Genomic DNA, 24,367 nt, shown 5'->3' with positions numbered 1-24,367 from the left:
AGACGACGTGAAAATAACGATAGGTAATGATTAGTAGAGATTCGTGTGTCTGTGAAAAGATCTATGAGCGAAGCATACAACAGCTACCACCTTCATACGTTGGGTACAGATTCGACGGAGAATCCGAAAAAAACTCTGGTCCTATATAAAATAGCTAAGCGGATCCAAGCATTCTATCCGGTCACTCCTTGACCAGTCTGGTTTGGCAGTAGAAGACAGCAAAAGGAAGGCCGAAGTATTAAATTTGACGTTTAAAAAATAGTGCATACAAGAGAATCTTGCAAACGTACCATCATTTGACCATCGCAGAGTCCTGTACGGATGACGTAGTAATATGCACACCTGGCGTAGAAAAACAGTTGAAAGAGCTGAAAACAGATAAATCGCCAGGTTCGGATGGAATGCCAAATCGGTTTTATAAAGGGTACTCTACGTAACTGGCCCTTTACTTAGTTGGCATTTACCGCGAATCTCCCGACCATCGCAACGTGTCAAAATGGTGCAAATGAGCACTATGTGACTTAATATTAACGTCATCAGTCCCCTAGAACTTAGAACTACTTAAACCTAACAATCTGCGGTTGTTCGCGGATGATGCTGTGGCGTACATGAAGGCGTCGAAGTTGAGTGACTGTAGGAAGATAAAAGACGATGTAGAAAAAATTTCTAGTTGGTGTGATGAATGGCAGCTGGCTCTTAATACGGTAAAATGTAAATCAATGCAGATGAGTAGGAAAAAGAAACGCGTAATGATCGAATACAGCATTAGTAGTGTCCTGCTTGACGCTGTTTTAAATACACTCCTGGAAATGGTAAAAAGAACACATTGACACCGGTGTGTCAGACCCACCATACTTGCTCCGGACACTGCGAGAGGGCTGTACAAGCAATGATCACACGCACGGCACAGCGGACACACCAGGAACCGCGGTGTTGGCCGTCGAATGGCGCTAGCTGCGCAGCATTTGTGCACCGCCGCCGTCAATGTCAGCCAGTTTGCCGTGGCATACGGAGCTCCATCGCAGTCTTTAACACTGGTAGCATGCCGCGACAGCGTGGACGTGAACCGTATGTGCAGTTGACGGACTTTGAGCGAGGGCGTATAGTGGGCATGCGGGAGGCCGGGTGGACGTACCGCCGAATTGCTCAACACGTGGGGCGTGAGGTCTCCACAGTACATCGATGTTGTCGCCAGTGGTCGGCGGAAGGTGCACGTGCCCGTCGACCTGGGACCGGACCGCAGCGACGCACGGATGCACGCCAAGACCGTAGGATCCTACGCAGTGCCGTAGGGGACCGCACCGCCACTTCCCAGCAAATTAGGGACACTGTTGCTCCTGGGGTATCGGCGAGGACCATTCGCAACCGTCTCCATGAAGCTGGGCTACGGTCCCGCACACCGTTAGGCCGTCTTCCGCTCACGCCCCAACATCGTGCAGCCCGCCTCCAGTGGTGTCGCGACAGGCGTGAATGGAGGGACGAATGGAGACGTGTCGTCTTCAGCGATGAGAGTCGCTTCTGCCTTGGTGCCAATGATGGTCGTATGAGTGTTTGGCGCCGTGCAGGTGAGCGCCACAATCAGGACTGCATACGACCGAGGCACACAGGGCCAACACCCGGCATCATGGTGTGGGGAGCGATCTCCTACACTGGCCGTACACCACTGGTGATCGTCTAGGGGACACTGAATAGTGCACGGTACATCCAAACCGTCATCGAACCCATCGTTCTACCATTCCTAGACCGGCAAGGGAACTTGCTGTTCCAACAGGACAATGCACGTCCGCATGTATCCCGTGCCACCCAACGTGCTCTAGAAGGTGTAAGTCAACTACCCTGGCCAGCAAGATCTCCGGATCTGTCCCCCATTGAGCATGTTTGGGACTGGATGAAGCGTCGTCTCACGCGGTCTGCACGTCCAGCACGAACGCTGGTCCAACTGAGGCGCCAGGTGGAAATTGCATGGCAAGCCGTTCCACAGGACTACATCCAGCATCTCTACGATCGTCTCCATGGGAGAATAGCAGCCTGCATTGCTGCGAAAGGTGGATATACACTGTACTAGTGACGACATTGTGCATGCTCTGTTGCCTGTGTCTATGTGCCTGTGGTTCTGTCAGAGTGATCATGTGATGTATCTGACCCCAGGAATGTGTCAATAAAGTTTCCCCTTCCTGGGACAATGAATTCACGGTGTTCTTATTTCAATTTCCAGGAGTGTATTTTGGCGTAACGTTGCAAAGCAATATGAGGTGAAATGAGCATGTGAGCACTGTGGTGGGGAAGGCAAATGGTCGATTTCGGTTTATTGGGAGAATTTTAGGAAGGAGTGGTTCATCTGTAAAGGAAACCGCATACAGAAAGCTGGTGCCAACTATTTTTGAGTACTGCTCGAATGTTTGTGAACCGCTCCAGGATGGATCAAAAGAAGAATAAGGCACTCATTTGGAAGAACGCTACTGAGAAAGTTCAGTGAACATGCATTTGGAAGTGACTTCAGAAGGATCCTACTGCTGCCAAAATTCACTTCGCGTAGGGACCATGAAGATAAGATACAAGAAATTTGGGCTCATACAGAGGCATATAGCAGCCGTTTTACCCTAGCTATATCTGCGAGTGGTACAGGAAAGGGAACGACTAGTTGTGGTACAAGGTACCCTCCACCACGCGCCGTATGGTGGCCTACGGTGTATGTATGTAGATGTTGAGGACATTATTGCACTCGTCCTCGCGCGACCGTTGTCGGAAATTTTGCACTGTGACGTATACAGTAAACAAGAAGAGTGATGACTAGGGAAAATACATCAGATTGTCAAAGATTTCAAGACAGTTATGCACATACTATCAAGTGTTTCAGCGTTTCCTCGAGAAAAATCAGGATTAAAAACTCACGATAAGCCGACCGAACGCACTCACTCCCAGGTGCACTAACATTGTGGTGGTAAAATTTCGGCTATGGGGCCGGGCCACAAGTGCCAAAGCGGCGCGCGCTCAGCCTCACTCCACACTTCCCCCCCCCCTGCGACACTTGCTCCACTACGGCGCCCGAGGAAGAGGAGAGAAGGGGAAACCTGGGAACGCGACGCGTTTAAATGCCAGTGCTGTTACACTACATACCACGAGGGAGCAGTAACTGCTGCGCAGAAGCAAACCCATTTCTGACGTTCTGCGCATGACGTTACTGAGGAACAGCTCTTGGCGCGCGCGAAGTGTACGTCTGAGCTTTGTGTTGCCGTGGTTCGTCCGTGTTGTGCTTCGTGCGTGTTGTCGTTACCGTTTGGTTATCTTTGTAGAAGTTTTTATGATCATCCATCGCCATTCGAGGTAAAGATCGGGGAAAGACTGTTGTTGTTGGGAGCAAACGCATCGTCTGTTGAGCCAGATGAAGAAGGAAGATTCGTGACTGCAACTGTTTTTGGCAATATCCTGCCTGATATGTCTGAGGCGTTGGCAATGGTTGAAGGGGAGAAGGAGATAGAAGATTTAGATTTCGGAGTAGGAGAATCCGATGTGTCTCTAATGTCACTGGCTTCTGATTGTAGCACTGAAGGATTTAAATATCTTGCTGTATATGTAGCTTATCGATGCAGACAGTATGACAGATCACTGGCCACACCCACTGGAGAGTTACTGACACTGCCTGAGGAGACATCGAGAGGATGGCTGGGCATGGTTTCTCGTGGGGGTTTGCTTGTACCTTCAGAAACGTGGCTCGAAACAATAAGCAAATTTGAATTAATTTTTGCCCAGATCCATGGACACGACAGTTTGTCCAGGGAAACTGGTGTCATCAAGAACCTGTGCGCTATACTTATCGAGCGATTCCCCACTATTCACCCAGAAATCATTAAGATTTACGCTAAGACGAGAACATTTATCCGACTGCGTTGACTGTCTGCAAAGGACAAGTCGAAGAAAGCAGTTGCCACTCAGCAACGGAAAGCAAGGAAGAGGTAGTTGTCATCGCTTTAGAATGTAAATAAACAATATTTGTGAAAGTTAAATAATATATAAACTTAGTGATAGAAGTGAAGGTCCTCTGACTGTGTTTGTTTCACAACTAGCAAGACACTACACTGACAGTGCCAAGGATTGGCTTATTGTTTCCCACACTACATACCAACTTTGCTGAACGGCGGAGTCGGTAAGTTAATTTACCATTATTTCCGGTAAATCGTATTTTGCAGCACTTTTTTTGATTCAATGCCCTTTTATATAAGTGAATTTTAACAACTAGGGCAAACATTATACATCCACCTTGATAAAAATATAAGCCAAAGGTTTGAGGTGTAAGAAAATTAAGAATGTGTGTGTGTGTGTCTGTGTGTGTGTGTGTGTGTGTGTGTGCCAGATCAGGTAGGTAATTCAAATGCTTCCTACAAATAAGGCAATTGCATAATTTCTTGAGTGAAAACGACAGTGTTTTTGTAGACATTATGTAAACAGAATATAAATGAGCGTTACATAGAGCTTGTCTACAAGTTAACACTTTTCCCAGAGCCAAAGTTAGAAAACTGAATGCTCATTTCGAACGTTTACTTCGTAGAGTACTGCAAAACAGACTGTACTTTGCACTTATTTTTGTATAGTTTGATCTATAGACGCTTGATTTTATTAAAGTCAGCACTCAGCAGTGTCTGTTTAAAGCTGGACAAGCTACAGAATATAGCAGTAACTTTCTAGAAATAGCAGAATAACAATTTACCTTTTACTATTTCTGTAGAAACTGAAACATTTCACAAATACATCGCTTAAATGCGCGGGCTGCGTCTTGTAGCGCTGTTCCAGAGGCAGCGGCGGTTCCTTCGTGACGTCACAGCCTCAGCCAATGGCAGGACAGAACGCTTACTGCTCAACCTTATTTTTTTTACGGACCTTGCTACATACTACTTCGTTTTAAATTTAGGTCACAAACAAAACAAGTTTTCAGTATTATTTATTTTTGGCGCGCTGAAGACATAATTTTTACCTTTGTGAGAACGTAAATTGCCTACAGCCGTCCTTATGATTTTATTTATTTTGTTGCAACCAGTTGTTTTTTGAGTGTTTCTCCAGTCAGTTGGCAGTTGATGGTTAGAGTGCTGGCACCTAAGTTTTCAGATTATTTGTGTATCCACTTATGCTGGCCACTGATGCGATATATAAACTGTTCCGCATCGATTACGGCCTGAAGATGGCGCACTTCCGCCGAAACTGGTTGCCACAAAATAAATAAAATTATAAGGACGGCTGTAGGGCGTTTTATTTTCTCACAATAGCAAACGACCATCATCCCGAAGACCTCCTGCCAAAGGATGGACATACAAAAACTTAATTTTTACCTGGTACAAACAGTTGGCGTACGGACAGACGCAGACTGTTTCAGAGTTTTACACTCAAGTTGTCAGGTAATCGTGACTTCTTTAGACACGTAATCAAAAAAGGATCTTTCACACAAATATGTCGATCGAAATACTGTAGCATTTTTGGAAGATCATTATGGAGACTTGGAAACTTTACCTGAGGAAAACAATGTAGGCATCCTTGATCGTTTTAAAGTAAAAATATTTGTCATTAGAACGGGGATTACCTTGCAGATCGATCAATTACACCTGCACATGCACAGGGGTGCTTTCAGCTGAAACGGCAAACGGCTCGGAAACAGATGAAAGATCGACAGTGTCCTCAAAATCTTTATAAAAACTATCCCAGTAATTCTTTCGAAGCCACAATGAATTCTTCAAACCTCGCGTTCTCTTTAAAGGCAGAGTTCTCAGGTAACTGGACTGTCTCTGTCAGAATGTGTCCCTTCTACAACGTGATTTTCTTTTTAGATGCATCCTCATCAAATCAAAAGGAAATTATCTTGCAATGTCTTACTGTGGGCAAGTCCACTTAAATGCGAGATCTGTACTCCATTCCGGACGTTTTAATTTTCGTTTCTGCACTTTCCTTCCTCCGTAAATTCAACAATATAGATTATTAAATCGAAAAATCGTTCCAGGCATGTTCCTTGACTTACAGAACGTACTTTGCAGTAAAACATGACTTCCAATGAAAACTGTTGCAGCAACTAACAATGGAATAATGTGTGCGACTTCAGAAATTTTACTATTCGTACCACTTGCGCTCCAGGCCCGTAAATATAGCACAAAGTGCTTCTTTATGTACTGAACAACGAATTCCGTCTCTGGATTACTGTAAGTTTTTGCTCTGTCAAACATAATCTGAAAGCTTTCATGGTACTTTAATGTAGTTTCATAGCAAATAGACAGTGCCAGGCGAAAAGAGAATTCTCATCCTTCTCTACTGTCATTCGTAATCATTTTAAAGGACTGTCAAATTAGGTCGCTAGATCTGCCTCTTTTTGTGCAAAAAGCCACTGGACTTATCATCGTCTTTCGTACCACGGAACAAATAGCGAATGTTAAACAGCGCTGAGAGCACGATTCTGCCGAACTGGGAAAGTTGTGCCGACAGAAAAATCCCACGTGGCAATGTTAAACGAAGCGTCGCGGCGTGCCGAGTACACCTGGGAATGAGCGAGCAACGGCGAGTGGCAGGCAGGCCGGGTCTTCGCCTCGCCCGCCCCTGGTTTGTTGCATCTAACCAATATTGCTTTTATTTTGAAAACCAAATAAACAGATACTACGCAAAATTTTTGTTTACCACTTACAAAGTTAAAAAAATACCTCAACACACAAAAGTCTATCCGTCGACCTACAACAGATGACACTAAACAACCCCAAGTTCAATATATGCACAGGAATTCTGGATTTGCGAATAGATCTTTGAGCCAGCCGCCCAGTTAGTACCACATTACAAACTAATCCTCAATGTTGCAGTGCACAAGCTGGGCACTTCACAGACTCTTAAAGCCGTGCCACATTCGTCTCGCTGATATCTAAAATGGACTGAAAACCTGCAGGTAAATTAGCTGCTGCCCCCTTCTCTGAAAATTTAACACAGCTTACGTAATGCGTGCCGCGCTGTCATCCGTGCGCCACAAGCATCACGCCGTCTCGCTGTCGTGTTACAAGACTGACAAGGAACCCCTCGCGTGCGAGGTTACAAATTCTGTTTTCAGTAAGGCTCATTTCAAAGCGTTAACAGTTATGACAGGAAAAATATTAGGTGCTAATGACTCACCATGTGCATCAGGAGAGCGACAGGAAGTGACTGTCCGGGAGGTGCAGATATAAAACTTCTATGGGATGTGTGTATCGCTCTTCACCCAATGGACATCGTCGACATTCAAAATGTTCAAAACAAAACCATTAACTTCTACCATGAACATCGAATCAAAAATGGAGCGCCAGAGAGATCACGAAAGTTCGCACCGTCAAGGTCGAAGGCACTCTTAAAGAATCAATACAGAATCATATTGCTGTAATGTGATAGGATGCAACCGAATGCGAAACAGTTTGTCGTGGAGCTTATCGTGAAAACTTTAAGGTGTAGCTGGAGATAGTTCGATGATACGTTTTACAGGCGTGCAAAAAACAAACATCCAGGTGCTCAATTTGTCCAATGGTTCCAGGTAGTATGAACTGCAATGTGACACACTTTTCAGGAAGGACAGTTTCCTCTAAAGGAGTAAGATTTTTATACATAGACCAATAATCAAACAAAGCATGTTATTTTGATCAGCTATTGGCCAAAATCAATGCTCGTACCGTAGTTGTAGTTCTCTTACGTCCATATTCCCACTCTTGCTTGCTGTGACGTAAATATTCACTATTGCCCTTTCAAGATGACGCACATGTGAAAGGACTGTAGGAGCCAGAGAAACTCAATCTTCTGGCAGCCCAATAAATAACTTTCCAGCAAATTTACTATACAGATTAACAGTCGCCCTAATTGTATACGAATGTGTTAAGGCATTGATGTTAGTTAATCTTGATAAAACTCCCTTGGTACCTCTCATTTGCAGGGTTCCTTTCATACGCATTTCCTCTTCCCGATTGGCCGGAGTTCAAAACAAACTCCTTCCTGAACGATGGGATACATCTGTTTATCTCATCTACAAATTTTCGGGCCGATTACGCATACTGCTCCGATTCGTCGAGTTGATGCACTGTTTGAAATTTTGTGATCTTACGTCTTCCAATTCTGTAGCACTGTTCGAAGTCAAGCAATCATCCACTTCTTCCCCTGAAATCACTGTAACCAACGTAGCGCGCAGTTTAAGTTGCATAACGTAGCAGGTCACTGTCAAGTACATCCTGTAAATTGTATCGAGCGTCCTTGAAACGTGCAAACACCAGCTGTAGTAACAAGTGCGCCTTGTCCTCCCCCGAATAGCCACTTTCTTTCTTATGCACTACGTGGTCCCATTGCTGAGGACTTATTCGAAATCTGTTCATATTTTTTACCTATGCTGAAAAACAACCAATCATAGTTGTAAAGTCAGATGAAAGCAATACATTAGTTGCGATGAAAGAAAAAGAATACATAGACAATACCAATGAATTTTCTACAGCTAACAATATTCAGCACACTGGAAAAGATCCAAACAAACAATTTCAAAGTAAAATTAAGGAACAACTAATCCTATCGACAGAAACTGAAAAGAAATACCTCACATGCATGAATCCAAAAGCACCACGCCTAAGAGCACAGCCAAAAATACACAAAGATGGAATTCCGATGCGTCCCGTCGTCAATTCTATAAATAAGCCAGCATACAAACTGTCACAAAAACTGAATAACATACTGATGAAAAATTATACGTATGAAGCAACATATTCCATAAAAAAAGCTCCCCCAAGATGCGCAGTTTATATCACTTGACATCACCAACCTTTACTCAAACATATCCATACAAGAAGCTCTAACAGCAATAAAAAAGAACCTTATGCAACACAAAAACTTTCATACACTGAGATTGTCGAATTATGGAACTCCTTCAGCTAACCCTAAGTAACAACTCCTTTACCTTTAGTAACAACGCCGGCCGCGGTGGCCGAGCGGTTCTAGGCGCTACAGTCCGGAACCGCGCGACTGCTACGGTCGCAGGTTCGAATTCTGCCTCGGGTATGGATGTGTGTGATGTCCTTAGGTTAGTTAGGTTTAAGTAGTTCTACGTTCTAGGGGACTGATGACCTCAGAAGTTGAGTCCCATAGTGCTCAGAGCCATTTAGTAACAACATTTATAAACAACCAGATGGCCTAGCAATGGGATAATGTATATCTGGTACCATATACATAAATCACTTAGAACAAAAATTATTTGACAGGCAAGAAAATAGAATTTTATAGGAGATATGTAGATGACACACTACTGTTAGTGAAAGGACATACCAAAGACATCACAGACATTTTAAATCATTTCAGTAATCTACATGACAAAATCAAATTTACAATGGAACATGAGCAAAAAACAAAGAAAAAAAAAACAACTTTCTGGACCTATATGTTACAAGGCATAACAACACATGTACATTCGAAATTTATAGGAAAAACACAATGACTGACACCACAATCCCTGCAACCCTATGTCACCCAAATACCCATAAACAGGCAGCATACAGGTCAGTGCTCCATAGAGCAACAAAAATACCATTGAAGCAAGAAAATATGCAACAACAAATAAACATGGTGAAAAAGATTGCAGTTGTCAATGGTTACGATGTTTCCATGGTTGACACAATCCTACACAAAGTGAAGAAAGACCCAGGTGCAAACTGCACCACAGAAGAAAAAAAGAAAAACAAATGTATATCTAGTATTCCATACATAGGCAATGTATCACAGAAGATTGCAAAAATTCTCAAAAATCTCAAAGTACACATTCGGTTTTCTACATCTAATAAACTACAACAAAAACTAATACATAATATAAAGTGTAATCATGATTCAGAGCGAATTGACGCATGGTGCAGGGAATGGCAACTGAATCTCAATGTAGACAAGTGTAATGTGCTGCGAATACACAGAAAGATAGATCCTTTATCATTTAGCTACAAAATAGCAGGTCAGCAACTGGAAGCAGTTAATACCATAAATTATCTGGGAGTACGCATTAGGAGTGATTTAAAATGGAATGATCATATAATGTTGATTGTCGGTAAAGCAGATGCCAGACTGAGATTCATTGGAAGAATCCTAAGGAAATGGAATCCGAAAACAAAGGAAGTAGGTTACAGTACGCTTGTTCGCCCACTGCTTGAATACTGCTCAGCAGTGTGGGATCCGTACCAGATAGGGTTGATACAAGACATAGAGAAGATCCAACGGAGAGCAGCGCGCTTCGTTACAGGATCATTTAGTAATCGCGAAAGCGTTGCGGAGATGATAGATAAACTCCAGTGGAAGACTCTGCAGGAGAGACGCTCAGTAGCTCGGTACGGGCTTTTGTCAAAGTTTCGAGAACATACCTTCACCGAAGAGTCAAGCAGTATATTGCTCCCTCCTACGTATATCTCGCGAAGAGACCATGAGGATAAAATCAGAGAGATTAGAGCCCACACAGAGGCATACCGACAATCCTTCTTTCCACGAACAATACGAGACTGGAATAGAAGGAAGAACCGATAGAGGTACTGAAGGTACCCTCCGCCACACACCGTCAGGTGGCTTGCGGAGTATGGATGTAGATGAAGTAGATGTAGATTCAGACTCTGAAATATACAAGGTAACATGCCAGGAATGCCCCATGTTCTACCTAGGACAAACAGGCCGGAATTTCAACACCAGGTACAACAAACACACTACGTCAGCAATAGCACCACACATACATAATACAGGACACCCAATTAGAAAAATAGAGCAAAATGTCAAAGTTCTCCACCGACTAAGTAAAGGACATAAAATGGATTTGCTAGAAGAACTGGAGATATATTCACATTACAGAAAATATGAAGACAACATATTGAACGAAAAACTTTTAAGTGAATCAGTGAATTTCTTTGGATGTTTCGTTAGTATACTAAAATAAAAATAGTAAACATAGAAATAAGCACAATTGTAAAATCGATATATGTAGTTTATGAGCCAAATTGTTTAAGATACATAACCTCTGTACAAAAGCATATCATGATCTGTGGAAGACCTATAATGATCTCTCTGTGGACTACGTGTAAGAAGATCTTTGTAACTGTTTTGTTTGTATAAGATATTTTCGATGTGTAAAGTGTACAACAAGTTGTGTGTGATGTTTAGTGTGTGTGAGACTCGGCACAAATGGACCATTAGAATACTGTAAGTACAAATTCTTCTAAATTTCGCCACTAACTTCACCAAAAGAATTGATACCCAACTGAAAAAACCGCTGTTTCTTATATATTTCAGTAAAAGTCAACGAAATGAAGCAGACTCTCACACATTGACAACATCAATAGAAATGGCTTAATACACACAAAAAACGGACTTGAAATTAAATGGGAATCATTTCCCCAGACGCGTCGTACGAAAAGTAAAATAAAGAAAAATCGTGACTGGTAGCGGAAGATTTATTTCTAAACAAATCCATTGTTTTCACAGTCGCAGGCTTTCAGAGACCATTTATAATAGATCAAATCATATATCCAACATAATCAAAAATACAACCAGAATACAAACAAGTGACAGAAATAACAATTTACTTTGGAAAAAAAATTATTGAGAGTCAGCGAATTTCTGACCGACAAAGTATAAAAAAAAAAAAAAAAAAAAAAAAAAAAAAAAAAAAAAAAAAAATCTGTAGGATACTGGAGATTACAGTTAGTCTTTATAAAAACAAATTGGCTCAATAATTTCATTTCCAATCCGTGCATAAAACATCATTTTAAATTAACTTTTTTATTTTTGTCTGTTGTTTGTAATTCTAGTGGTGTTTTTGGTTGTGCTGGATGTAGAGAAACGACCATGTTGACGACGCTGCTTTGTTAGAGCGTATCACTGACTTTGGCGTCATATATATATATATATATATATATATATATATAGGATGTTGGACAACGACACCAACAAACTTCAAGGGATTGAAGAGGGTGTCTTGAGGAACAAACTGAGGACAGGAGCCTGTGTCCGGAAACGTGATTCAACGATAGTGAAGAGCGCCGCCTGCCGCCAGGCCATCCCTCCTTCAACAGACGTGATCTTGTCCGCCGATGCTCCGCAGACGCAACGTCTCACAATATACCTAACAGAATGCTGGGCGTTAACTAGGGCTGAACGCGTCAAAAATGGTTCAAATGGCTCTGAGCACTATGGGACTTAACATCTGAGGTCATCAGTCCCCTAGAACTTACAACTACTGAAACCTAACTAACCTAAGGACATCGCACACATCCATGCCCGAGGCAGGATTCGAACCTGCGACCGCAGCGGTCTCGCGGTTCCGGACTGTAGCGCCTAGAACCGCTCGGCCACTCCGGCCGGCTGAACGCGTCAACCCCAGTCTCAACAAAGCTGTAGAAACCGCTAAGAGCACTGGCGGCAGAGTGGAATGACATACGAACACATCGCTCATTCGTACTTTGTCTTGTGCTGTCGCGCCGCATCACGGAGAACTTCGCTTGGTTTGAGCAGTGTGAGCTGCACTTCGTTTGCGATGATGCGAGAAGGAGCCCGGCCACGCAGTTTTACGCGTCTACGGGCAAAGATATCGAAACTGGCGCCGCCCACACTACTGTACGGTAACCTTGCGACTATTCATCACCGTCTAGAGGGTGAAACAAGTGCTTTCCAAGGACGTTGGAACGGCGGAGGTCGCGTGAGAAACGTACGATCTGAAGAGGAGTTATTAGAGGGGAATTCGACTGGGACCCATCTGCAAGCACACGTAAAAAAGCAACCACATCGCGGGTGTGTCGCGATGCATGCCACGGGAAGGCATCAGTTCAATTTTCTTGACTCAGGCACTGATGGGCCACTAGTCTGCTTTGCGTGTGTTCGGGCAGTGGTTTTTGCAACGTTGCGCCGCTCAGCCGTATTACGCTGCATAAGTTTTGCTCGCGGACGAGATCTTCAACCGTTAGCGTGTATTCAACGCTCAAAAAAATGGTTCAAATGGCTCAGAGCACTATGGGATTTAACATCTGAGGTCATCAGTCCCCTAGAACTTAGAACTACTGAAACCTAACTAACCTAAGGACATCACACACATCCATGCCCGAGGCGGGATTCGAACCTGCGACCGTAGCGGTCACGCGGTTCCAGACTGAAGCGCCTAGAACCGCACGGCTACGCCTGCCGGCTATTCAACGCTCCCAACTGCCATACTTGCGCGGAAGAGAACACCGACGCCGACCACGAACGGCGTCATCAAGAAAAGTTTATCGGACTGCCGTGGTACACAATTGCTTTATTGTCTCCTGCATAGTTTCTCCTCGACTCGCAGGCGACAGCTAAGCAACATTCGGTCGAGAAGTGAGGGGGTTACACTTGTTGCTCATCGAGGTCCGTGGTTCCAGCACGATCGGGCATCCACGCACTTCAGCCTGGCTGCCAGTCACCAGACTGGACAGATGTTTGGAGACCGCTGGATTTGTCGAGGCGGCCGTGTAACTTGGTCGCCCGCTGGACTTTTTCTTGTGGGGTCATCTGAAGACCGTGGTGTATGAAACCCCAGTGGAGTCGGCGGAAGACTTGGTTGCAAGGATGCATGCACAATCAGTAACAGAAATGATGAAAAACTGAACTTTTTTTTATTACAACAGATACTCAAAGGACTGTTGGGGGCTTCGAAGAAGTACTTGTACCTGGAAATGAAAAGCAAATCTATGGCAAAACTTATTTTTTAATATAAAAACTAGTATGTTTCTATGTAAAACGTCTAACTAATGCTGATTTTATTATATTATAGTCGTACCGTAAATTGACAAAATGCTTGTATTCGAACTCTGCATTCTCTCGCAAAGCAATCGAATTCATTGAAAACACACGTTCCGACCTCGGAGTAATCAAGACTATCAATGAACCTAAATATACTATTTAAGCATCTGACAGTGAAAAAAAAGAGAGAGAAGAAGAAGAAGAAGAAGAAGAAGAAGAAAGCGCGTTTGCAAATACTGCCAGTCAAATCTGACAATAAAATGAACAACTTGTGTGGCGATCAGACATTTGTAAGACTCACGTCACCTAATTGTGTCCAATCTGTCAGGTAAGAGAGGGAATATTGCCAATCATAATTAAAAAGATGCACGCAGTGTTATGAAGACGGTGCGAAAGATTCAATTTTTCAATAGAGGAATTTTTATGAATTTATTGTACTCCCCCTTCTCAATATTAACACTTTATCAGAAAAGTAAATGCGAACAGAGCGAGCAGATTTGATACCAGAAAAGGAACTACTTTCCTCATAATTTTACATTTGGCTGAGAGATTATCAACGGATATAGAGAATCTTCTCAAATACAATACGCATCTTTTAAGAAAACAGTCCGTGACGCCGACTGAATAAACATCCCTTCAATGATTTATCGGAACCATCCACAACTGGGCATTTACATCTTACCTTCAGCAGTAAGTAAATGGGTCCCGGGAAAGATGAACAGCGAATCACGGCTCCGCAGAGGTTCCGCCCAACGGCGGCAGGGGCCTTGCAACTGAACTTTACTGCAAGACAGCGTCGTAATTGGCCTTCCCGTTCGTTACGCCGACGTCAGCTTTATTGCCGCTCTAAACTTCGTCGTTTCGCAGAGCCGACCCTTAATACAAAGTCGCTCTGTGGCCTGCACGAGTTATCTGTATCGACTTCCAGGCTAAAAGGGTCGCTCCAACATTCGACGCGTCAATTTGCAAGCTGCCACATAGTTCGTGCCGTGTCCATAAAGAACGTGGGCGGATCTCTCTCAGGCTTCGTTAGCGATACAGTAGCGACACCCTCGTGCGCCTCTCGTGGCAGCTGTGAAACACACGAGACGTTTCCCTGTCCCCTTTCGATTTCAGTCCTCTGCGAGTACCATCACCTCAATATTGCTAGTTTTCCTGACACATTCCGCACAGCCTCCACCTTATTACGTATTGCTGAGATGATCTTACAGATCCCTCCTAATGTTCACAATTCGTAACTTGGCTTACGCACATATACTTTATTACGACCCACAGGTGTCACTGCAAATATCCAGTTAATATTTTACCCTAGAGCTACGGTAACGCCAGTAGCAAATTACTTATGTTAATTCGAACACGTTATTTTAAACATTTCAACACTTGCATCACAACAATATGCATACGTAACAGAAAAAGGTAGAAAGAAAAGAGTCAAACGTAAACCGGTGAAAAAATTTTCGAGTACGTTGGAGCCGAGCACGGTTTGTTTGTTCGCTGTTGCTTTAGGGCGCAAAGCAGCTGAGGTCATAAGCACCCGAGTCGTAACTTGAAATGGTCAATTACCGAATGGATTTGAAATCGATAATACTCGAGATCCCAATCGATTGGAGTAGAGGGATACCTAAAAACTATCACTCCTATTCGAGCAGGTTGCTCAAACAGCTGAAAATTAAATTTCCTTCGTCATATTAGTACGACGAACATGAATTAAAACGTGATCTACAGCTCGTGCTGTATCTGCTAAAATATCTGACAATTCAGATGGCAAACATACATTAAAACATAAAAGGTTATGAAATCGGCATTGGGTCAGAAAACGGCGCTTTGTCAGTGGTTGGTTGCAGTAAACACAGGAGGGATGCGGAGTCTCCATTTAAATAACGGTAGCTGAAACGACAGTGCCAAATACGAAGCGTAGCTAGAAGTACCCTCTCGCGACGAGGGGGCGACAGAAAGTCGTCCAAGCCGTTGGGAGGCGTTTAATTCCCGTGGTTTGTTCCCATATAGAGAAGACCAGATGAGTGACACAATGTTCCTACGTATGCGGACAGAGGGATCGTCTGAAGAGACAGAATAGCTGAAAGGCCTAGGTAGTCTGACTGCAGCCTCGGCAGTTTCATTCGCCGACATTCCGACGTAAGCAGGGACCCACATAACATCACGTTGGCTCCATCATCATCAGCGAGCGAGTGGAGGCAATCTCGGATTCGTTGTACTAAGGGATCAGCACGCGGAGGCTCTGGAGGACGCTAAATGAACCTGAGCATAATACACAGTTGAGGCGCCTGTGACGACGATGTATCGGGTGTCCTGACAGACGGTGGACAGCTCTGCAGTACAAATCCAACACTGTTCTAGAAGCCGGTATCTAAAATGTTTGTTGGCAATGACAAAATCGCATCCTACACAACGGTCGGTCTTAAGAGCCATCAGTGTAAACGAAGGTGCTGTCTCCAATTTGGGTGCAAAGTTTGAGAAACTTATAGGTAGGTCGCAGCTAGAGTAGTGTTTTTGGGAAGCGAACTAAGTCCAAGATCAACGCCGACCTCTGCACGAAGCCATGGCGATGAAGAACGGCTCTCACCCATCGGGAAAGTGGCAGGTAACGTAAGGTTAAAAGCTTCCCTAGCAGTATTCGGGAGGCAACAAAGACGTGGCGCTTATTCCGTACGGGACGTCAAGGGAGTCATCAAAAATGGACGCATAGGATGGATGGTTGGACATAGAAAAAGACAGCACTGGGGAGAACATCACGCCGATATGACACTGGTAGTTCCCAAACACGATGCTGCGTTGTAAAGTATCCGGGATGGATACGTTCAAACACCCACACGGCCTTCCTGGTCACGGCTTTCGGTGGTCGCACTTAACTACACTGGACAAGTCACGGCTGCCATCTTTCCTTTTCTCCAACTGAGATGGGACTTCGTCTCCAACTGTTTTGACGTCGACCAGACATGCTCGAATCTTATTTCTTTCATAAAAACATTATACCAATAAGCCAGACACTTCCGAAACACTTAACTGCCCTGCACAGTACGATACATGCACACCTGTTTAACATTAGGCTTCCAGTCATCCTTTGTGACATGGAGACACACTATACTTATAGCACCGGGCTTTACCACACTCTAAATATCGAGTCCAGATGTTTTTCAATCGCCGCCCGTTTCGTAAAATTGTTTCTGAGTGCAGCAAAAAATAATAAGACTATGACTGAACTTAAGCTAACACACTATGGATAATGCAGAACCCCGTGACTGTAGGATACATTGAATGAAATAAAACTACAGGTAGTTGTGACCATTCGCTTATTAAACACACAGCAAAACACTCGTCCCACCTTTCCCTGTGGCCATTCCCTCTTCCGCCGCCCCCTCCATCTCTTTCCATCTTCTCCCTCTCTCCAACACCTACTCCATCACCCCCCACCAAATTCGAGCTAGGTGGTCTAGATGGTTCTTACGCCCACAGCATATTTTCCAGACAATAAATGTTACGTGTACCAAGTTTGATTGAAATCGATGGAATAGTTTAAAATGAAATTAGGAAAACATAGAGTGAGAAATTCATTTTACATTCAACCCTCTGCCAGGCACTTTATTGTGAATAATAGAATAATCACGTACATGTAGATATATGTAATGATTTCTCTACTTCCATGAACTAACATTATACCCACTTCAGGCTCATCTCCAGATGAAACATGCAAGAGTTTATATTTTCCTACTTGTAGGATGATGTTGGGCGCTGGAGGTGGCTTCACCACAGCAGGATGACAGCTGACACGTGAATGTATCGCTTTGTGTGCTAGTTATTTGGCAGATCCGAAATCTGAAATAATCTGGTTGAAGGTCACGGTTAAAGAAGGCTCAAACATGGTAGTTGGATGTCTCTACAGGCGCCCTGGCTCAGCAGCTGTTGTGGCGGAACACCTGAAGGAAAATTTGGAAAATATTTCGAGTAGATTTCCCGACCATGTTATAGTTTTGGGTGGAGATTTTAATTTACCAGATATAGACTGGGAGACTCAAACGTTCATAACGGGTGGCAGGGACAAAGAATCCAGTGAAATTTTTTTTAAGTTCTTTATCTGAAAACTACCTCGAGCAGTTATAACAGAGAATCGACTCGTGGGGATAACATATTAGACCTTCTGGTGACAAACAGACCCGAACTATTTGAGACAGTTAACGCAGAACAGGGAATCGGCGATCATAAAGCGGTTACAGCATAGGTGATTTCGGCCGTAAATAGAAATATTAAAAAAGGTAGGAAGATTTTTTTCTGTTTAGCAAAAGTGACATAAGTAGATTTCAGAGTACTTTACGGCTCAACACAAAAGTTTTATCTCAAGTACAGATAGTGTTGAGGATCAGTGGACAAAGTTCAAAACAATCGTAATATATTCATTACATGAGTATGTGCCAAGCAAGATCGTAAGAGATGGAAAAGAGCCACCGTGGTACAACAACCGAGTTAGAAAACCGCTACGGAAGCAGAGGGTACTTCACAGTAAACAAACATAGCCAAAGCCTTGCAAACAAACAAAAATTACCGAAGCGAAATGTAGAGTAAGGAGGACTATGCGAGAGGCGTTCAATGAATTCGAAAGTAAAGTTCTATGCACTGACTTGGCAGAAAATTCTAAGATGACAGATTAAATGCCGAAATACTAAATGTTTTTTTCCAAAGCTGTTTCACAGAGGAAGGCTGCACTGTAGTTCCTTCTCTACATTGTCGCACAGATGACAAAATGGTAGATATCGAAATGGATGACAGAGGGAAGAAAAACAATTGAAACAGCTCAAAAGAGGAAAGGCCGCTGGACCTCATGGGATACAAATTCGATTTTACACAGAGTATGCGAAGGAACTTGCTCCCCTTCTTGCAGCAGTGTACTGTAGGTCTCTAGAAGAACGTAGCGTTCCAAAGGATTGGAAAAGGGCACAGCTCATCCCCGTTTTCATGAAAGGACGTCGAACAGATATGCAGAACTATAGACCTATATCTCTAATGTTCATCAGTTGTAGAATTTTGGAACACGTATTATGACTTTTCTGGAAACTAGAAATCTACTCTGTAGGAATCAGCATGGGTTTCGAAAAAGACGATCGTGTGAAACCCAGCTTTCGCTATTCGTCCACGAAGAGGGCCATAGACACGGTGCATGCCTTGTTTCATGACTTCCGCAAGGCGTTCGATACGGTCCCCACAGTCGTTTAATGAACAAAGTAATAGCATATGGACTATCAGACCAACTGTGATTGGATTGAAGAGTTCCTAGATAACAGAACGCTGCATGTCATTCTCAATGGAGAGAAGTCTTCCGAAGTGAGAGTGATTTCAGGTGTGCCGCAGGGGAGTGTCTTAGGACCGTTGCTGTTCACAATATACACTCCTGGAAATGGAAAAAAGAACACATTGACACCGGTGTGTCAGACCCACCATACTTGCTCCGGACACTGCGAGAGGGCTGTACAAGCAATGATCACACGCACGGCACAGCGGACACACCAGGAACCACGGTGTTGGCCGTCGAATGGCGCTAGCTGCGCAGCATTTGTGCACCGCCGCCGTCAGTGTCAGCCAGTTTGCCGTGGCATACGGAGCTCCATCGCAGTCTTTAACACTGGTAGCATGCCGCGACAGCGTCGACGTGAACCGTATGTGCAGTTGACGGACTTTGAGCGAGGGCGTATAGTGGGCATGCGGGAGGCCGGGTGGACGTACCGCCGAATTGCTCAACACGTGGGGCGTGAGGTCTCCACAGTACATCGATGTTGTCGCCAGTGGTCGGCGGAAGGTGCACGTGCCCGTCGACCTGGGACCGGACCGCAGCGACGCACGGATGCACGCCAAGACCGTAGGATCCTACGCAGTGCCGTAGGGGACCGCACCGCCACTTCCCAGCAAATTAGGGACACTGTTGCTCCTGGGGTATCGGCGAGGACCATTCGCAACCGTCTCCATGAAGCTGGGCTACGGTCCCGCACACCGTTAGGCCGTCTTCCGCTCACGCCCCAACATCGTGCAGCCCGCCTCCAGTGGTGTCGCGACAGGCGTGAATGGAGGGACGAATGGAGACGTGTCGTCTTCCGCGATGAGAGTCGCTTCTGCCTTGGTGCCAATGATGGTCGTATGCGTGTTTGGCGCCGTGCAGGTGAGCGGCACAATCAGGACTGCATACGACCGAGGCACACAGGGCCAACACCCGGCATCATGGTGTGGGGAGCGATCTCCTACACTGGCCGTACACCACTGGTGATCGTCGAGGGGACACTGAATAGTGCACGGTACATCCAAACCGTCATCGAACCCATCGTTCTACCATTCCTAGACCGGCAAGGGAACTTGCTGTTCCAACAGGACAATGCACGTCCGCATGTATCCCGTGCCACCCAACGTGCTCTAGAAGGTGTAAGTCAACTACCCTGGCCAGCAAGATCTCCGGATCTGTCCCCCATTGAGCATGTTTGGGACTGGATGAAGCGTCGTCTCACGCGGTCCGCAGGTCCAGCACGAACGCTGGTACAACTGAGGCGCCAGGTGGAAATGGCATGGCAAGCCGTTCCACAGGACTACATCCAGCATCTCTACGATCGTCTCCATGGGAGAATAGCAGCCTGCATTGCTGCGAAAGGTGGATATACACTGTACTAGTGCCGACATTGTGCATGCTCTGTTGCCTGTGTCTATGTGCCTGTGGTTCTGTCAGTGTGATCATGTGATGTATCTGACCCCAGGAATGTGTCAATAAAGTTTCCCCTTCCTGGGACAATGAATTCACGGTGTTCTTATTTCAATTTCCAGGAGTGTATATAAATGACCTAGTGGATGACATCGGAAGTTCACTGAGGCTTTTTGCGGGTGATGCTGTAATATATCGAGAGGCAGTAACAATGGAAAATTGTACTGAAATGCAGGAGGATCTGCAACGAATTGACGCATGGTGCAGGGAATGGCAATTGAATCTCAATGTAGACAAGTGTAATGTGCTGCGAATACATAGAAAGAAAGATCCTTTACCTCTTAGCTACAATATAGCAGGTCATCAACTGGAAACAGTTAATTCCATAAATTATCTGGGAGTAGGCAGTAGGAGTGACTTAAAATGGAATAACGAAAAAAAATTAATCGTCGGTAAAGCAGATGCCAGACTGAGATTCATTGGAAGAATCCTAAGGAAATGTATCAGACAGGGTTGATAGAAGAGATACATAAGATCGAGGATCATTTAGTAATCGCGAAAGCGTTACGGAGATGATAGATAAAATCCAGTGGAAGACTGCAAGAGAGACGCTCAGTAGCTCGGTACGGGCTTTTGTTGAAGTTTCGAGAACATACCTTCACCGAGGAGTCAAGCAGTATATTGCTCCCTCCAACGTATGTCTCACAAAGAGACCATGAGGATAAAATCAGAGAGATTAGGGCCCACACAGAGGCATACCGACAATCCTTCTTTCCACAAACAATACGAGATTGGAATAGAAGGGAGAACCGATAGAAGTACTCAAGATGCCTTCCGCTACACACCGTCAGCTGGCTTGCGGAGTGTGGATGTAGATGTAGATGTAGAATGCTTCGGAAGTTGGATTTACTTACTTCCTTACTGGCTTAATGCGCCAGTATAGCCGGTATTGGTGTAAAGATCCAACTAGTAGTTTCCACTGTCATTGTGCTTCAGTCACACATCATTTCTTGTTATTATTTTGTACCAATACTTCCACCAGAAACCGACCAGCATGCAGTATGTGCTGTACAATAGTGTACAGCACAAAGATCTTACTGCAAATATACAGTATAAAATTTCTGGACTGGAAAAATTTCTTCAAATTCTGTGTCTGCAAGGAGCCCATCAGCCAGATCCTAACAAAAATAGCGCCCATAAGTAAATAAATTTTACTTTGGACGCAATTTGCTAAATAACTAAAACACACGGCGATACATTAAAGTGCACCCGTCTTCTTGTGACAGTACAGCAACAAGTATGAATATGTTGCACACCTGATCTAAATAAATGCCACGTGACTATGGCCTCCCGTCGGGTAGACCGTTCGCCGGGTGCAAGTCTTTCGATTTGACGCCGCTTCGGCGACTTGCGCGTAGATGGGGATAAAATGATGATGATTAGGACAACACAATACCCAGTTCCTGAGCGAAGAAAGTCTCCGACCCTGCCGGGAATCGAACCCGGGCCTTTAGGATTGACATTCTCTCGCGCTGACCACTCAGCTACCGGGGGGCACATCCTATCTGAATCTGGGCCTTAAAACTCGATAATTAGTTCATGAAAGCAAGAGATATTAAGTAAGTTAATGATCGCGGTTACCTCCAATTATATTTCTTGTCTGTAAACCTATTTTACATGACAGCTGCCTGATAAGAATAACGTACCCGCGTTCTATGGTATACACACAACATGTCTTTCCCTTGTTGGTGGACTTAATGGCAAGATACACTGAAATGTCACACACTTTCTTTTGGCTTATTTAACTCTTCAAAGTTATTCGTGGTTTGCAAACAGATGAGGATTGTTTACTCTTGGACATGGAACAACTTAGCTATAGCGAATAACTATGCTATTGATATCAGTTAAGCATCCATATGTAAAAACATTAGTGATGTCGATTGTCACTATGATGAATTTTTATTGTATCACGAACTTCTGTTGAAACTTTAAACAGAACAACTGCTCAACTGCTTTCAGTAGGTTGCTAATTAACGTTTCGCGAACTGACGCCCTGGCGCCCAATATTTTTCCTGTGGAGGCACGCAACCATCATTACATCTATCGAGATAGAATGCTGTACGACCGTTAGAATTAAGGTCAAGTCGTGCGCCACTTACTGAAGCTATCCTGCTCCAAACATTACGCGCGCATGAACCAAATTTTCTCCGGTTTTACCAGCCTCTAAAATGAACTTAATTGTCATCTGCTGATAATTTTAAGTCCAGGGTGGAAAAGTCACCTACCAATGTAATTTAACTGTCCTCAGTCGCTGTATACGTGGTAGCGCAGTGGCTGGAGGTAACCGACTCGTACTTGGGACGGCCAAGGTTCAAATTTCTGTCCGTAATCACATCATATGGAGGCTAAAATGTTGCCCTAAAAAGAATAATGACTATATGTTAGACTTGAACCGTTCTCCCTACCAAAAGACTCACGTAGTTTGACGTTTTTTCATGCGAGCGACCTTGTTAACCACAACCTGCAACTGCCTGGTTCACCTGCAGTAGCAGATGTCGCAGACAGCCTCTTAACAATCTGCACTAGCTTCTGGAAATTCATGTTTTGATGCCGATATCAGTTCTCTTAGTATTTACAGGTCAAGCGGTCTTGTTCGCAAAAATTACAGAATTTTTTAAATCGTTATGAATATTTACGCGTCAGAGTTGTGTGTCCTCTTGGCTTAATCATTAACTCTTTTCAGGCAGACCCAGATGTAGACGTCAAGGGCATGTAGTACTCTTTACCTTTCACCGCACAAATGAACAGTTTGCCATATCACTAGCCTGTTTCCTCAGAATGGCAAAGCAACAAATAAATAAACTTAACGCACACATCTACACTCACTAAAATGCAGCCCCCCCCCCTCTCTCTCTCTCTCTCTCTCTCTCTCTCTCTCTCTCTCTCTCTCTCTCTCTCTCTCTCTGTGTGTGTGTGTGTGTGTGTGTGTGTGTGTGTGGGCGTGCGCGCTCTCGAGTGCCATTCTCAGGCGACAGGCGACAGAGGAGATGAGATGAGATGATGCAATTTTTTCACTTACCGTTGTAACTGAGCCGCGGCTTCGTGAGGCACATCACCAGGTGACATTCTATGTCATCCGGAAGGACGAACTTTGCACACACAGGACATTTTATTCCTGCGGAAGAAATAAAAGATAACAATAAGTTTCTGTAGCATAAGAGAATGTACGAACTTTTAGTAAAATACCATAAATTGTACTCTTTTGAATTTGGAATTATTAGCTGCTACGGCGTTCTATTTTCGAAAGGGTAAAACGCCTGTACAAGTCTCATGAGACTGAAACTCTTCAGCTAATGCAAAGTTATACATGCGACACGAAGTTTTCTGAGACAACTTGGCAAAAGCACAAGAAGTTAAAAACGACTGTCAGTGCCCTGGCAGCAATTATCATACGGTTGGGGAATGTTGGAAGTTTAATAATAATTTCTTAAATTTACAGAAGAATAGGAAGTGCCTTTCTTTTTTATTTTTAGAATTTTTGTTATTCGTACTACACATACGACACTTATTTAAGGGTAATCACGTTCAGAAGAACGACGCACGAGCATGACGCTTCAAACTGGTTTCTTTAAGAGAAGATGTTACTGAAACTTCATTTATTACCGTTTATTTATCTTACGATAATAGAAGAAAATGCTAGAAAATAATTTCGAGGGAGAAGTCGGCAAACTGGCATTATACGTCACAACAGTTCTCTTGTGAAATTTCTTTTATGTGGCATCACGTTCTTTTTCTGTGAGTATGTAAACTTTCCTGGCGAATTAATTCTTGATAATCTTGTTCCATCTGCAGTCATCCTCACACACTGTTTCAGCGGTCAATCTGGCCTCCATATACAGGTGAGAACGCTGTTTGCTGAATCTTTCTTCCGGTGAAATT

At 44.0% G+C, this 24,367-nt stretch overlaps 1 protein-coding gene across 1 annotated transcript in view; it reads right to left on the bottom strand.

The window, feature by feature from the left end:
* The window catches only part of LOC126176011 (E3 ubiquitin-protein ligase ZNRF2-like), a 146,552-nt gene that overhangs the window by 96,076 nt on the left and 26,109 nt on the right, over window positions 1-24,367 (bottom strand). Inside the window, exon 2 of the mRNA XM_049923129.1 lies at window positions 23,508-23,603. Within this exon, the coding sequence (XP_049779086.1) occupies window positions 23,508-23,603 (96 nt within the window). The remainder of the gene's footprint in view (window positions 1-23,507; window positions 23,604-24,367) is intronic.

The sequence above is a fragment of the Schistocerca cancellata genome, chromosome 3 (genome assembly GCF_023864275.1).
Source record: "Schistocerca cancellata isolate TAMUIC-IGC-003103 chromosome 3, iqSchCanc2.1, whole genome shotgun sequence".
NCBI lineage: Eukaryota > Metazoa > Arthropoda > Insecta > Orthoptera > Acrididae > Schistocerca > Schistocerca cancellata.
This window is presented reverse-complemented; position numbering and strand designations above follow the sequence as displayed.